Raw genomic sequence first — 12,828 nt, 5'->3', positions numbered from 1 at the left:
AGCGAGATGGACACAGCAAGATAGATAGACACACAATGAGACAGACACACAGTAAAAAAGAACACACAGCGAGGAGGACCCACAGCAAGATGGACACACAGTGAGATGGACATACAATGATATGGACACAGGGTGAAAAGGACACACAGCGAGGAGGACATACAATGATATAGACACACAGTGAAGTGGACACACAGTGAGATGGACACACAGCGAGGAGGACCCATAGAAAGATGGACACACAGTGAAGGAGGACCCACACAGTGAGATGGACATACAGTGAGATGGACATACAACGATATAGACACACAGTGAGGTGGACACACCGCTGGCTGGCCGACCCCGCAAGGCGGCCACAGAGCACCCAAGTCCCTCCCAGAACACCCAGTGAGGACACACAACGGCCCCTCTGGACACTGCCAGCCCCGCCCCACGCCATTGTCCAGTGGCCACATGGCCCCACCACACAGTCCCCCTGGCCTCGACACAGCCTAGCACACAGCCTCCGCCCAGGGCGCAGCCCCGACATCCTGCTGCATTTATTTCCTTCCGCGGAGTCCAAGGAATACCCATATCCCTGACTGCATAGAGCCGGGAGAGCTGGGAGGGGCAGGCGAGAGCCTGGGACGGGCAGGTCCTCCTCGCAGGGGCCTGGTGGGCTGCTGACAGTCTACGTGTGGGGGGCCCTCAGAACTGCACAGGGGTGCGCTTCCTTATCAAGGATCTAGAGGAGGCTCTTCGAAACCCGATGGGCTGCCTGGAGGAGGCAGACTTGGGCCTGGCCCTCCTGGGGCTAATGGAGCCTGAGTGTAAGAAAAGGGAGGAGGAGGCCAGCGTGGAGGAGGTGGGGGTGGACTCCTGGTACGCAGAGCCGGAGGCCGTGGAGAAGAGCGAGGAGAACACGGAGGCCACGCTGGCCATGGTGTCCCCGTCGGGGTGCAGTTTCCGCCAGAGCTTGTGGGCCACCGTGTGCCCACTGCTGCCCGGCTGCTCCAGGGCCTCCTGCAGGAGCTCGGGCTGCTGGACGGCAGCCAGCTCGGTGAAGGGCAGGCTCTGGAAGACCCGCGGCGAGATCTGGGGGGAGACGGGGGAGCGCGGGGTGGGTGCCCAGGACCGAGGGGCGCCCTGCCCCCCTCTGGGACACGGGCCCGGGTCCTGGCTCTGCGGTGGGCACTCCCGTCCCCTGGGCCAGGGTCCCTGCCAGCCCCCCTGGCCCACGAGGGGAGAGAGAAAGGCAGGAGGGGGGGCCCCCCCGGGACCTCTTCCAGGCCCCCCGCCGCTTCCCGCGCCCCAGGAAAGGCCGCTGGCGTTCCCCCTGGCCGGTCCTGCCCGTGTCCCCGCCCCACAGTGGCCGGGGTCCGTCCTACCCCGCGCCCCTGCCGATGCCCCTCCCGTACCTGGTGTCGCATGCATCCGTACTGCACGTCCCTGAAGTGCGCGCCGGGGCTCCGCGCCCGCTCCCTGTGCCAGTAGGAGCCCCCCACGGCCTTGTTCACCTGCGGAGGGGGCGCCGGGGTGAAGGCCCTGAGAGAGCCGGGCGGTGGGCGTCCCCCTACCCAGGCCCCCCAGCCCCCGCGCCCCCGGCCCTACCGTCTGGGCCCGGCTCTCCCACGCGCGCCAGCTGTTCTCGATGTCCTCCAGGGGGCGCTCCCCGCCCCACGGGCACTGCAGGGTCAGTCTCCGCAGGGCGGCCCAGGCCCCGGTCTCCATGTCCCCCTTCATGTGCAGCAGGGCCAGGAGGGCGATCTGCTCCTGCCGCTGGTACTCCAGGGCGCTGGCCAGGTCCACGTCTCCCCTGGGGGCAGGGCGGCCCTTACAGAGGCACTGCGAGGCCCGGCCTCCCTCTGCAGCCAGGGACCCAGCCCAGGAGAAATGCCCCCAGTGTCCTGAGACCCCACGCCCAGCCCCAGGCTTGTTCTCCTCCAAGGACACCCCGCCCCTTGCCGGACCTCCCCTCGTGGGAGCACCCCACATGCCCACCCCCTCCCTCACTCCCTTCTTCTTTTCTTCCTACTTTTCTTTTCTGTTCTTCCTTCCTCCCTCCCTTCTTCTCTTCCTTCCTGCTTTTCCTTCCTTCCTCTCCTTCCTTCCTCCTTCCCTCCATCTCTCTCTCTCTCTCTCTCTCTCTCTCTCTCACACACACACACACACACACACACACACACATACACACAGAGATAAATACTACCCCTGTCTTATTTTAAATTCTCCCACAAAACACACAAAACAGCACTTATAGGTATGGACGGGAATAAACATGTCACAAAGACTCTTTGACCAACTCCCTCCTAGATGTCAAAACCCCAACGCCAAAATCCCCTCTCCGGGAAGCCCCCGTCCTTGATGTACCCTGTCAGGTGAGTCTCTCTAAGCCTTCCCGTTCCTCCACCCCCCACCCCCTCACTGCTCACATTCACGCAGCTATGAACTGGCGTAGACCCGTCCCTGTGTGGATGCTAAGTGACCCACCACATCTACGCCTGCATTACTCCAGTTCTCCAGAACCTGGCACGGAGCCTGGAGCCCACAGGGTCTCAGTAAAAATAAAAAGACTGGGGCTGGAGTGATAGCACAGCGGGTAGGGCGTTTGCCTTGCACGCGGCCGACCCGGGTTCAAATCCCAGCATCCCATATGGTCCCCTGAGCACCGCCAGGAGTAATTCCTGAGTGCAGAGCCAGGAGTAGCCCCTGAGCATCGCCAGGTGTGACCCAAAAAAACCAAAATAAATAAATAAATAAATAAAAATTAAAAAAAAAATAAAAAGACTGCATAAACATTTTTTCAAAATATCTATACAGTCTTTATATTTTTATTATTTTTTAATTCTTGTTTTATTATTTTATTGTATTATTTATATATAATTATATCATATAATATTATTTATTATGCACTCTAGCAGTGTCATTCTGTTGTTCATCAATTTGCTCAAGCGGGCACCAGTAACGTCTCCATTGTGAGACTTGTTACTGTTTTTGGCACATCGAATACACCACGGGTAGCTTGCCAGGCTCTGCCCTGGGGGAGGGATACTCTTGGGATATTCTCTCCAAGAAGGACAAAGGAACCGAACCCGAGTCAGCCACGTGCAAGGCAAATACCCTACCTGCTGTGCTATCACAGCTCCAGCCCCATTATTTATTACATAATTATTTATTATATTCTTTTTTATTATTATAAATATTTTAATTATTTATGTTTATACAAGAAAATTCAATTTTCCCGAACTGGAGCTGGAGCATGTAGGGAGGTTGCCTTCCATGGAGCCAACTAGGGTTCGATCCCGGCATCCCGTGGGGTCCCCTGAGCAACACCAGGAGTGATTCCTGAGAGCAGAACCAGGAGTAACCCCTAGGCATTGCCAGATGTGCCCCCACCCACCCCCCCCAAAAAAAAAAAGAAAACAAAAGTTGAGAATTGTCGGAGACTTGGCGGCCAGTGGAGGACAAGCCTGTCCGAGACGCTCTTGCCCGAGTCTCCGGGAGACCAAGAGTTTGCTCAAGACCACGGCTGTGGGGAAGGAGAGATAGCACAGTGGGGAGGGTGTTTGCCTAGCACGCAGCCGACCCGGGTTCGATTCCCAGCATCCCATATGGTCCCCTGAGCACCGCCAGGGGTGATTCCTGAGTGCAGAGCCAGGAGTAACCCCCGTGCATCGCCAGGTGTGACCCAAAGAGAAAGAAAAAAGACCACAGCTGTGGGCATTCCTGCCAGGGCTAGGCCAGAGAGGAGGCGTCGGGGGTGCCAGCCCCATAAGGATGGGGGTTTCAATTCCACATGCAGGGCCCTGGGGCTCCTCACCTCTCTGCTTAATGGGTGAGAACAGCCACCGGCTCTGAGGTCACTGCCGCCCCCTGAGGGTCCCCAAGCCATTGGCCTCCTGAGCACCTCCTACAAACACGCCCAGACCCCCTGGCTCCTCGCTGGGCCAGGGGCAGGGGGGATGTGACAACTCACGGCTGCTCCTCATACAGAGTCTGCAGGCTGCTGTCCATGAACATGGACGTGTCCTTATAGCCTTTGCTCAGCTCCGCGTCCACCATCTGCAGCTTCTTCCAGATGGTCAGGCCAAAGGTGCCTGTGATGGCAACAGGGCCAACTCAGGAAGAGGAACGGGCAGGGGCCCCACCGACAAGCCCTGTGGCCCTTGTCCACCCACGCATCAATCACCCAGTGATGGGCCAAAGTGACAGGACCGCAGGTAGGACAAATCTGCCTGGCATGTGGCCAACCCGGGTTTGATCCCAGGCACCTTTTATGGTTGTCCCAACCCCAGTCTTGCCAGGAGTAATCCATGAGCACAGAGCCATGAATAAGCCCTGAGCACTGCCAGGTGTGGCCAAAAAAACAAAAAAGGAAAAGGAATTCCCCGATGGAAATGACCACCTGACCCTGGCCTTGATGTCACTGTGACCACCATACGCCAGGCATTTTTTTTCTTTTTGGGTCACTCCCAGCGATGCACAGGGGTCACTTCTGGCTCTGCACTCAGGAATTAACCCTGGAGGTGCTCAGGGGACCATATGGGATGCTGGAAATCGAACCTGGGTCGGCCGCGTGCAAGGCAAACGCCCTACCCGCTGTGCTATTTCTCCAGCACCAGGCATTTTTCTGATACTCAACCAGTATGTGGAAGAACCAGCCCCAAGCCGAGGAGATACTTGGTACTCAGGCCTAAAGCTGCCCATGCATGGGCGGAGGGGAGCAGGTCCCCCTGAGCCCCTACAGCTCAGGTCTAAGATGACACTGGCTGGGTGAGCAGGAGTCCTCGAGGTGAGGTGAGGGGAGGGGAAGGGAGGGAGAGACTGCAGCAAAAAACAGACACCGGAGACCTGCTCTGGGCACGGAGAGAGTAGCAGGCCCCTGTCCCACTCCTGCTTGTCATTTCTTAAGTAACAAAGATGTGTTAGAGTCATCTCTGCATGGCAGGGAGGGAAGCAGGTAAGCCCCCACTGCACTCGGGGGTCAGCCCTGGTGGTGCTCTGGGAACCCCATGCGGTGCCAGTGATGGAAACGGAGTCAGCCTGGGCAAGGCAAGTGCCCTGCCCCTCGGGGACTATTCCTGGCTCTGTGCTCAGGAGTGGCTCCTGCAAGCACCTGGGGGACACTATGAAGTGCCGGGAATTGCACGGAGCTTGACAGAATACAAGCTGAACCCGGAGCCCTGCACTCTCTGGCTGGAGGGTGGGGTGTTCATCTCTAACTCTGTCTGCTCTGTTAGAGAATCTGCTGCTCTCGTTGCAGTTCCATCTCCGGGGATGCTGGAACTATCACCACATTCCTTTTATTTTCAGTCCACAGTTTTGTGATGTCCGTGTTGTGTCTTCTCTCTGCTCAGACAGCACCTTTCTCGGCAGTCTTCATTATTTCCTGTGGTGTCTTCCCTAACGCTAGTGGCATGTCCTCTCAGCCTGGAGCATGTCTTGTAGACCTGCTGGAGCCGAATGCTTTCATCTTTGTGGGCCTAGTGAGTCTGGATGTTTAGATCCTCATGGTTGGAGGATCTAATCCTTGGGTAAAATCATCTCTTCCAAGAGTCTAAACCGGGGCTGGAGCAATAGTACTGCAGGGAAGGCACTTCCCTTGCATGCAGCCAAGCTGGGATCAACCCCCGGCAGCCCATCTGGTCCCCTGAGCACCTCTAGAAGTGACCCCTGAGCACTGTCGGTTATATATATATGAGGTCTGAGCAGAGAGCAGCTGCACTGGAAGCGCCATGTGGCAAGATGGACATACAGTTTCCCCTGGACCAGCTTCTGCTCTAACAGGGACGAGGACGCAAAGGGCTGTGGAATTTCGGCGGGTCCCGTACCAATGGCCTCACCGGAGACTTTCCAAACCTTGACGTCCCGGTCCAGACCAGCGGTGATGAGCAACTGGAAGTTGTTCACATACCGGATGTCCACCACACTCTCCTCGTGGCCCTTCCAGGAAATCAGGAGTTTGGGAGGAACCAGGGAAACGGTCTGACCAGACACCACCTACGGGGAACAGAAGGCACAGAAGTTATCCCAGGATGCGGGGTGGCAGGACGGAGGGACCCCAGGACGGAGGCAGAGTGTCCCGGAGGGGCCCTGAGACAGGGTCGGGGGTTCACGGTTAGACACATTCTCGCCTTCATTTTCTTGGATCACAGGTGAATCCCGGCACTTCTCAGCCCCCTGAGCACTTTTGTAACATCCTAAGGAGCACTTGCCTGATGCTGTGTAGCCTGCTCTGGGGAAATCGCAAGCTCCAACAGCGTCTGCCTGAGTCTCACCGTTTCCAGGAGAGCAGTGAGAAGAAGGGACAGACAGTGACAGCCAGGCCCGGAAAGTCACCGGGCCAGGACAGGAGCCCTGGTTTCCTCTAAAACAACGCCATGGGGCACTGGGAGAAGCATGGGGCGAGTGAAGGCTAGGCAGTAGGCAAGAATGACACGCAGCAGGGTGTGAGTAACCCAGCCAATTTTAAACAAAACAAGACCAATGAACAGGGACCCAGGTCACCATCCTCAAGCATGTTTAGTCACTCGGCAGATTAGAGTGTAGGTTATAAAAATGTTAACCAGGACAACGGAAGACAAGAGAGTGCCCGGAAACCAATATAAGTATAGATTTATGTCATCTTGGCATATGGTACAAGAGCAGGGGGGAAATGTGTGGGAATAAACTCACCGGAAACCCAATACACCGTTTAGAAAAGCTCAGATCACCATCTAATATATTGCAACGAAACATTAGAAGGGGTAAAGAATTCTTTACAGGGGCTGGAGTGATAGCACAGGGGGTAGGGCGTTTGCCTTGCACGAGGCCGACCCTGGTTCAATTCCCAGCATCCCATATGGTCCCCTGAGCACCGCCAGGAGTAATTCCTGAGTGCAGAGCCAGGAGTAACCCCTGTGTACTGCCGGGTGTGACCCAAAAAGGAAAAAAAAAAGAACTCTTTTCAAGGAAACCATAAAACATCTCCAAGATAGGAATGACTGCTCATCTCTGAGTAAAACAGTGTCGGTCAATGGGAAATAGCAATGTATTTTAAAGGGTGAAATATCATTTGCAAGTGAGAGTCATCTGCAGGATCCCCCGGAACTCACCTGAGTGAGCCCTGGGCCGAGGGCCTTGAGAGGCCCCTGACCACTGTGACCAGAATGGGAGAAATTCAGAAGCCATGAAGAGGCAATCCAGAACATTCTCCACAGCCCTTAAATGAGGACAAGGTCACTGACACTAATGAGCAAAACTACCTGTTAAGATCAAAAGAAACAATTCCTGCCCCTGGAGAGACAGTTCCCTGTGTAAGGCGCTTGCCTTGCAGTGGCGGACCCAGGTTTGACCCCTGGAATCCAATATAGTCCCCCAAGCTTACCAAGAGTGATCCCTGAGCATAGAGCCAGGAGTAGGTCCTGAGCTCAGAGCCAGGAGTAAGTCCTGAGCACAGCTGAGTCTAGGTTTGGGGCCACAATTTGTCTTTCTGATCTACATTGACACATAGTCCCATTCTTTCAAATGTGGAGTTGACACGAGTGGCCACACTTGTGCGGCCGCTCTGCTGCTGATCGACCACTATCCGGAGGCCAGCTAGACTACTTTTGGTCTCAGCAACTGCTTGCAGCCATGTCTCTAGACTGTGAACTAACCCATAGCCCCACGCCAGCCGAAAAGGGGAAACATCCTTCTTTCTAGGTTTTTTTTCCCTTTTCGGGTGTCCGCCATATTATGAGGACTATAAAGCAGGTATGAACTTGGTGGCGCGGGAAGGAGGAAAAAAAAAAAAAGACTTATGAACTTGAAACAGCGGGATGCGTGGGCAGTCTCGGTCCGGGGGCGATACTGCCGCATGCTCCGCCAAGATTCGACCCAAGTGGCCACACTTTTGTGCGGCCGCTCTGCTGCTGATTGACCTCGATCCGGAGGCCAGCTAGACTACTTTCGGTCCCAGCAACTGCTTGCAGCCATGTCTCTAGACTGTGAACTAAGCCATTGCCCCATGCTTCCCCAGGAAGGGAAGTGATGCAATTTCTAACATAAATCTCCCTGGACTTAATTACTAAAATACAGAAATCCTAAACCACGTGGCCACTATCACTTCATATCTCGTCATTCTCAGCAATGAAAAACTAGTTATCAAATGCTTTCTTGTCAGTAGGGCTGTTTTTTAGGGAGGAAACTCCAACAACAATAGTGAGTTTTGTGTTGAAATATGGAATGTAATCAAGGTAAAGAGAAAATGAAGTGAAATTTATCAGCTATGCGGGTGGGGTTGGGGGGTGGGGGGGACGGGAGGTATACTGGGGTTTTTGGCGGTAGAATATGGGCATGGTGAAGGGACGGGTGTTTGAGCATTGTATAACTGAGACATAAGCCTGAGAACTTTGTAACTTTCCACATGGTGATTCAATAAAATAAATAATTTTTTTTAAATGTGGAGTTGACACAAACAGCAAATCTATTATTCTACCAACATTCCTATTCCTATCTGTGAGACGCTAAAATTAAGAGTACAGGTGTCTCAGTAGAAACTTACAAGAGGAATGGCTGGACCCTAAAGCAGGTGGTTATCTTTAACTTCCTAACTACTGCCAAACAGTTCCCCAGAGTGCAAATGCCATTATTACGACAGACCTTCCTACCAGCGGTAAAAACTTCAGTTGATCGCTGTTCCTGCCAACAGCTGATGTTGCCTATCTTTTCAGTGTTTGTAACTCGGGGATCTTGCATCCCCCTGCCCACTAATGAAAACGTCTTCAGCTTCACTAGTCATCAGCAGGGAGAAAACAAGAACTTTTTGAATAGTATAATTCTATTACCTGCTCAGGAAAATAAAGAAGCATTTTCATCAATTTAAAAAGAAACTTGTATGCCAGAGCAATAGTACAGCAGGTGGGGTGCTTGCCTTGCACACAGTCAACTGGGTTCGATCCCTGACCCATAAACAAAAACTAAAACAAAAATAACTCAATCATAACTCTAAGATCCTATTTGCAAAGAGCAAAGTCCGTGGAGAAAGAGAGAGAGAGAGAGAGAGAGAGTGAGAGAGAGAGTGTGTGTGTGTGTGTGAGAGAGAGAGAGTGTGTGTGTGAGAGAGAGAGTGTGTGTGTGAGAGAGAGAGAGAGAGTGTGTGTGTGAGAGAGAGAGAGTGTGTGTGTGTGTGAGAGAGAGAGAGTGTGTGTGTGAGAGAGAGAGTGTGTGTGTGAGAGAGAGAGAGAGAGTGTGTGTGTGAGAGAGAGAGTGTGTGTGTGTGAGAGAGAGAGTGTGTGTGTGAGAGAGAGAGTGTGTGTGTGTGAGAGAGAGAGTGTGTGTGTGTGTGTGAGAGAGAGAGAGAGAGTGTGTGTGTGTGAGAGAGAGAGAGAGTACATTTGGAGTTTATGCACTCATAAACATGAAAGACTCCGAAGAGAACCCTGGCCCTGCTCATGGGGGTGTCTCCAAAGCACCACCCAAGGTGTCTTCCTACCTCAGTCGGCTTCAAGGGGACAAAGTAGGGGCCGGCAGTCCGGATCCGCTTAGAGATTAAGTACTGGAACTTGTTCCTCACAGACAGAGACTGCCACCCGGACTGGTGCTGGCGCATTTGTGGATATCTGCCAGTGGACACGCAGTAATCCTTGATGTCCCAGATCTAGGCATGAAGTGTGGGGTCAGTGGGCCGGCAGCCCTTAACCCCAGCCCGCTCTGCGGACCCCTCCCTTCTTTCCACACTGGGGGCAAAGAGGTGGTTCCTCCTCAGACCTCTGAGCATGTGTTTTGGTTTTGTTTGGGGGCCACAGCTGACTGTGCTCAGAACTTACTCCTGGCTCTATGCTCAGGGAGCACTCCTGGCAGGGCTAAGGGGATGCTATGGGGTGCCAGGGATTGAACCCAGGTCAGCTGCAAGAAAAGTGGCCTACCCAGTGCTTTCTCTCTGGCCCCCTTTCTTTCTTTCTTTTTTAAATTTTTTTATTAGAGAATCACTGTGATGTACAGTTACAAACTTATGAACTTTTGTGCTTGCGTTTCACTCATACAGTGATCGTTTACCCATCCCTCCACCAGTGCCCATTCACCTCCACCCATGATCCCGGTATCCCTCTCACCACCCCACCCCATCCCCCACCGCCCCACCCTGCCTCTGCGGCAGGGCATTCCCCTTTGTTCTCTCTCCTTTTGCAATAGAGGTACTGAGACCGGCCCCCTTTCTAACCCTCTTCTCCCAGAAGAGGCCCCCAAGATCTGCTGGCTCAGACCCAGGAGAGGGCCTGAGGAGCGAGGGGCTACCCCAGGACTTCTGCATGTTTCATTCGGCCCAGTGCTCAAGAGAGCGGCACCCAGGCTGGAGGCATGGCTGAGGGGCGACGGGGTTTGGGGGAGAGGACAACCCCCTGGAAAGGGTGCCACAGAGGGACTGCTGGAACCACACCCTGGTTTCGCTGGGTGCTCCCGAGAGGGAGAGGGCTCCGGAGATACCCACTGTGCCCGTGAGGGGGGCTGGCGGCGACCCTCACCTTGATCTGCCCCTTGGAGTCCCCCGTGAGAAGAATCAAGTCGTTCTTGTCCGTGGTCATGGTGCCCACGACCACGTTCTCGGTTTCAGTGAGGCCCGAGGGGAACTTGCCCAGCAGGCCGCCACTGCCGTGGGTGGACCAGGCGTACAGGTAGCCATCCGTGCAGCTGCTCAGCAGGGCGGCCGTGTACGGCTGCCGGGGCCTGGTCTGCAGGAAGATGATCTGCGGGGTGGGCGAGCCCAGGTGGGGCTGTCAGGAACCACGGGTCCCCCACACCCCGTCCCAAGGAACCCGCCCCAGCAGACCCCCCATCTTCTGCGTGCCCAGTGAGACGCCTCCCGCCCTGCTGGCCACAGGGAAAGTTTCCTGCACTCGGAGCTGCGTGTGCTGGGGTGGATTCCGGCAGCCATGAGTGCCACGTGATCACCTAGGTCTTATTACACAAGGACACGCGAGAGTTGGCCGCTGCCCCCAGGACATGAAAATGTTCCTTTGAAAAGAGACATGGAGGGGTCAGAGTGATAGTACAGCAGGTTGGGCCATTTGCCTTGCACACAGACAACCAGGATTCGATCCCCAACACCCAGAGGGTCCTCTGAGCACCTCCAGGAGAATCCCTGAGCACAGAGCCCCGAGTAAGCCCTGAGTCCCAAAACCCATGAAGAATATAAATAATTAAATACCAAAAGAGTATTTAACACTGTTGGGGCTGGGGCCAGAGAGACAGTGCAAGGAAGGAAGGCACTTGCCTTAAATGAGACCCTGGTTCGAATCCCAGCAACACATAAAGTGCCCTGAGCACTGCCAGGGGTTGTTCTAAGCACAGAGCTAATAACAGTTCCTGAGCATCACTGAGAATGGGACACCCCACCCACCCAAAAACTAAAAGACAGAGAGAGAGAGAGAGAGAACTATTGTAAGCATGTGGCCCAAACTTTAATAAGTAATTTTTTTTTTCTTTTTGGGTCACACCTGGCAATGCACAGGGGTTACTCCTGGCTCTGCACTCAGGAATCACCCCTGGCGGTGCTCAGAGGACCATATCGAACCCGGGTCAGCCGCGTGCAAGGCAAACGCCTTACCCGCTGTGCTATCGCTCCAGCCCCAATAAGTAATTTTTTTAATTTGTTTGCAAAGAAGGTACAGAGGGAACCTTGGGTCACTGGTGGTAGGACAGTGGCACTGGAGGTACACTTGGAGAGAAAAACCTTATGCCTAAAACTTTAGTATTTAAGTCTTTTTAGGGGCCAGAGAGATGCGGGTTCAATCCTCGGAACCCCATAGGATCTCCTGAGCCCTGCCAGGGGGGATCCCTAAGCACAGAGCCAGGAGAAATCCCTGAGCATTGTTTGGTATGCGAAAATAAATAAAAATAAAGCTTTTTCTAAGTTAAGTTGTTTAAACAGAAGGCACACAAGTTTGGTTTGTCCTATTACTCAACCATGATTTTCAAAGGACTGTCACACTGCATTGTGATCGGGAAAGAAGATTAACCCTCCACTTAGTCCTTAGTGTCTGAGGCCACCCTTCCCGGATCCACCCACCCATCCTTCCTGGATCCACCCACCCAACCTTCCTGGATCCACCCACCCAACCTTCCTGGATCCACCCACCCATCCTTCCTGGATCCACCCACCCACTTCCTGGATCCACCCACCCATCCTTCCTGAATCCACCCACCCATCCTTCCTGGATCCACCCACCCACCTTCCTGGATCCACCCACCCATCCTTCCTGGATCCACCCACCCACCTTCCTGGATCCACCCACCCATCCTTCCTGGATCCACCCACCCATCCTTCCTGGATCCACCCACCCATCCTTCCCAGATCCATCCACCCTTCCTGGATCCACCCACCCATCCTTCCTGGTCCATCCACCCATCCTTCCTAGATCCATCCATCCACCCTTTCTGGATCCATCCATCCATCCTCCTGGATTCATCCATCCATCCTTCCTGGATCCATCCACCCATCTCCCTGGATCCACCCACCCACCTTCCTGGATCCACCCACCCATCCTTCCTGGATCCACCCACCCACCTTCCTGGATCCACCCACCCATCCTTCCTGGATCCACCCACCCACTTCCTGGATCCACCCACCCATCCTTCCTGGATCCACCCACCCATCCTTCCCGGATCCACCCACCCTTCCTGGATCCACCCACCCATCCTTCCTGGATCCACCCACCCACTTCCTGGATCCACCCACCCATCCTTCCTGAATCCACCCACCCATCCTTCCTGAATCCACCCACCCACCTTCCTGGATCCACCCACCCATCCTTCCTGGATCCACCCACCCATCCTTCCCGGATCCACCCACCCTTCCTGGATCCACCCACCTATCCTTCCTGGTCCATCCAC

General features: G+C 54.5%; 1 protein-coding gene across 1 annotated transcript in view; it reads right to left on the bottom strand.

Moving 5' to 3' along the window:
* Positions 1–669: 669 nt before the first annotated feature.
* Positions 670–12,828, bottom strand: part of EFCAB8 (EF-hand calcium binding domain 8) — a 51,343-nt gene continuing 39,184 nt past the window's right edge. Inside the window, exons 22-28 of the mRNA XM_055139938.1 lie at positions 10,461–10,682; positions 9,434–9,598; positions 5,811–5,979; positions 3,956–4,076; positions 1,591–1,795; positions 1,398–1,496; positions 670–1,074 (exon numbers count right to left, since the gene is read on the bottom strand). Coding sequence (XP_054995913.1) covers positions 688–1,074; positions 1,398–1,496; positions 1,591–1,795; positions 3,956–4,076; positions 5,811–5,979; positions 9,434–9,598; positions 10,461–10,682 — 1,368 coding nt within the window. The 3' untranslated portion in view covers positions 670–687. The remainder of the gene's footprint in view (positions 1,075–1,397; positions 1,497–1,590; positions 1,796–3,955; positions 4,077–5,810; positions 5,980–9,433; positions 9,599–10,460; positions 10,683–12,828) is intronic.

Source organism: Sorex araneus, chromosome 5 (assembly GCF_027595985.1).
Source record: "Sorex araneus isolate mSorAra2 chromosome 5, mSorAra2.pri, whole genome shotgun sequence".
NCBI lineage: Eukaryota > Metazoa > Chordata > Mammalia > Eulipotyphla > Soricidae > Sorex > Sorex araneus.
The sequence above is the reverse complement of the archived record's forward strand: the minus strand, read 5'-3'. Positions and strand labels throughout refer to the sequence as shown.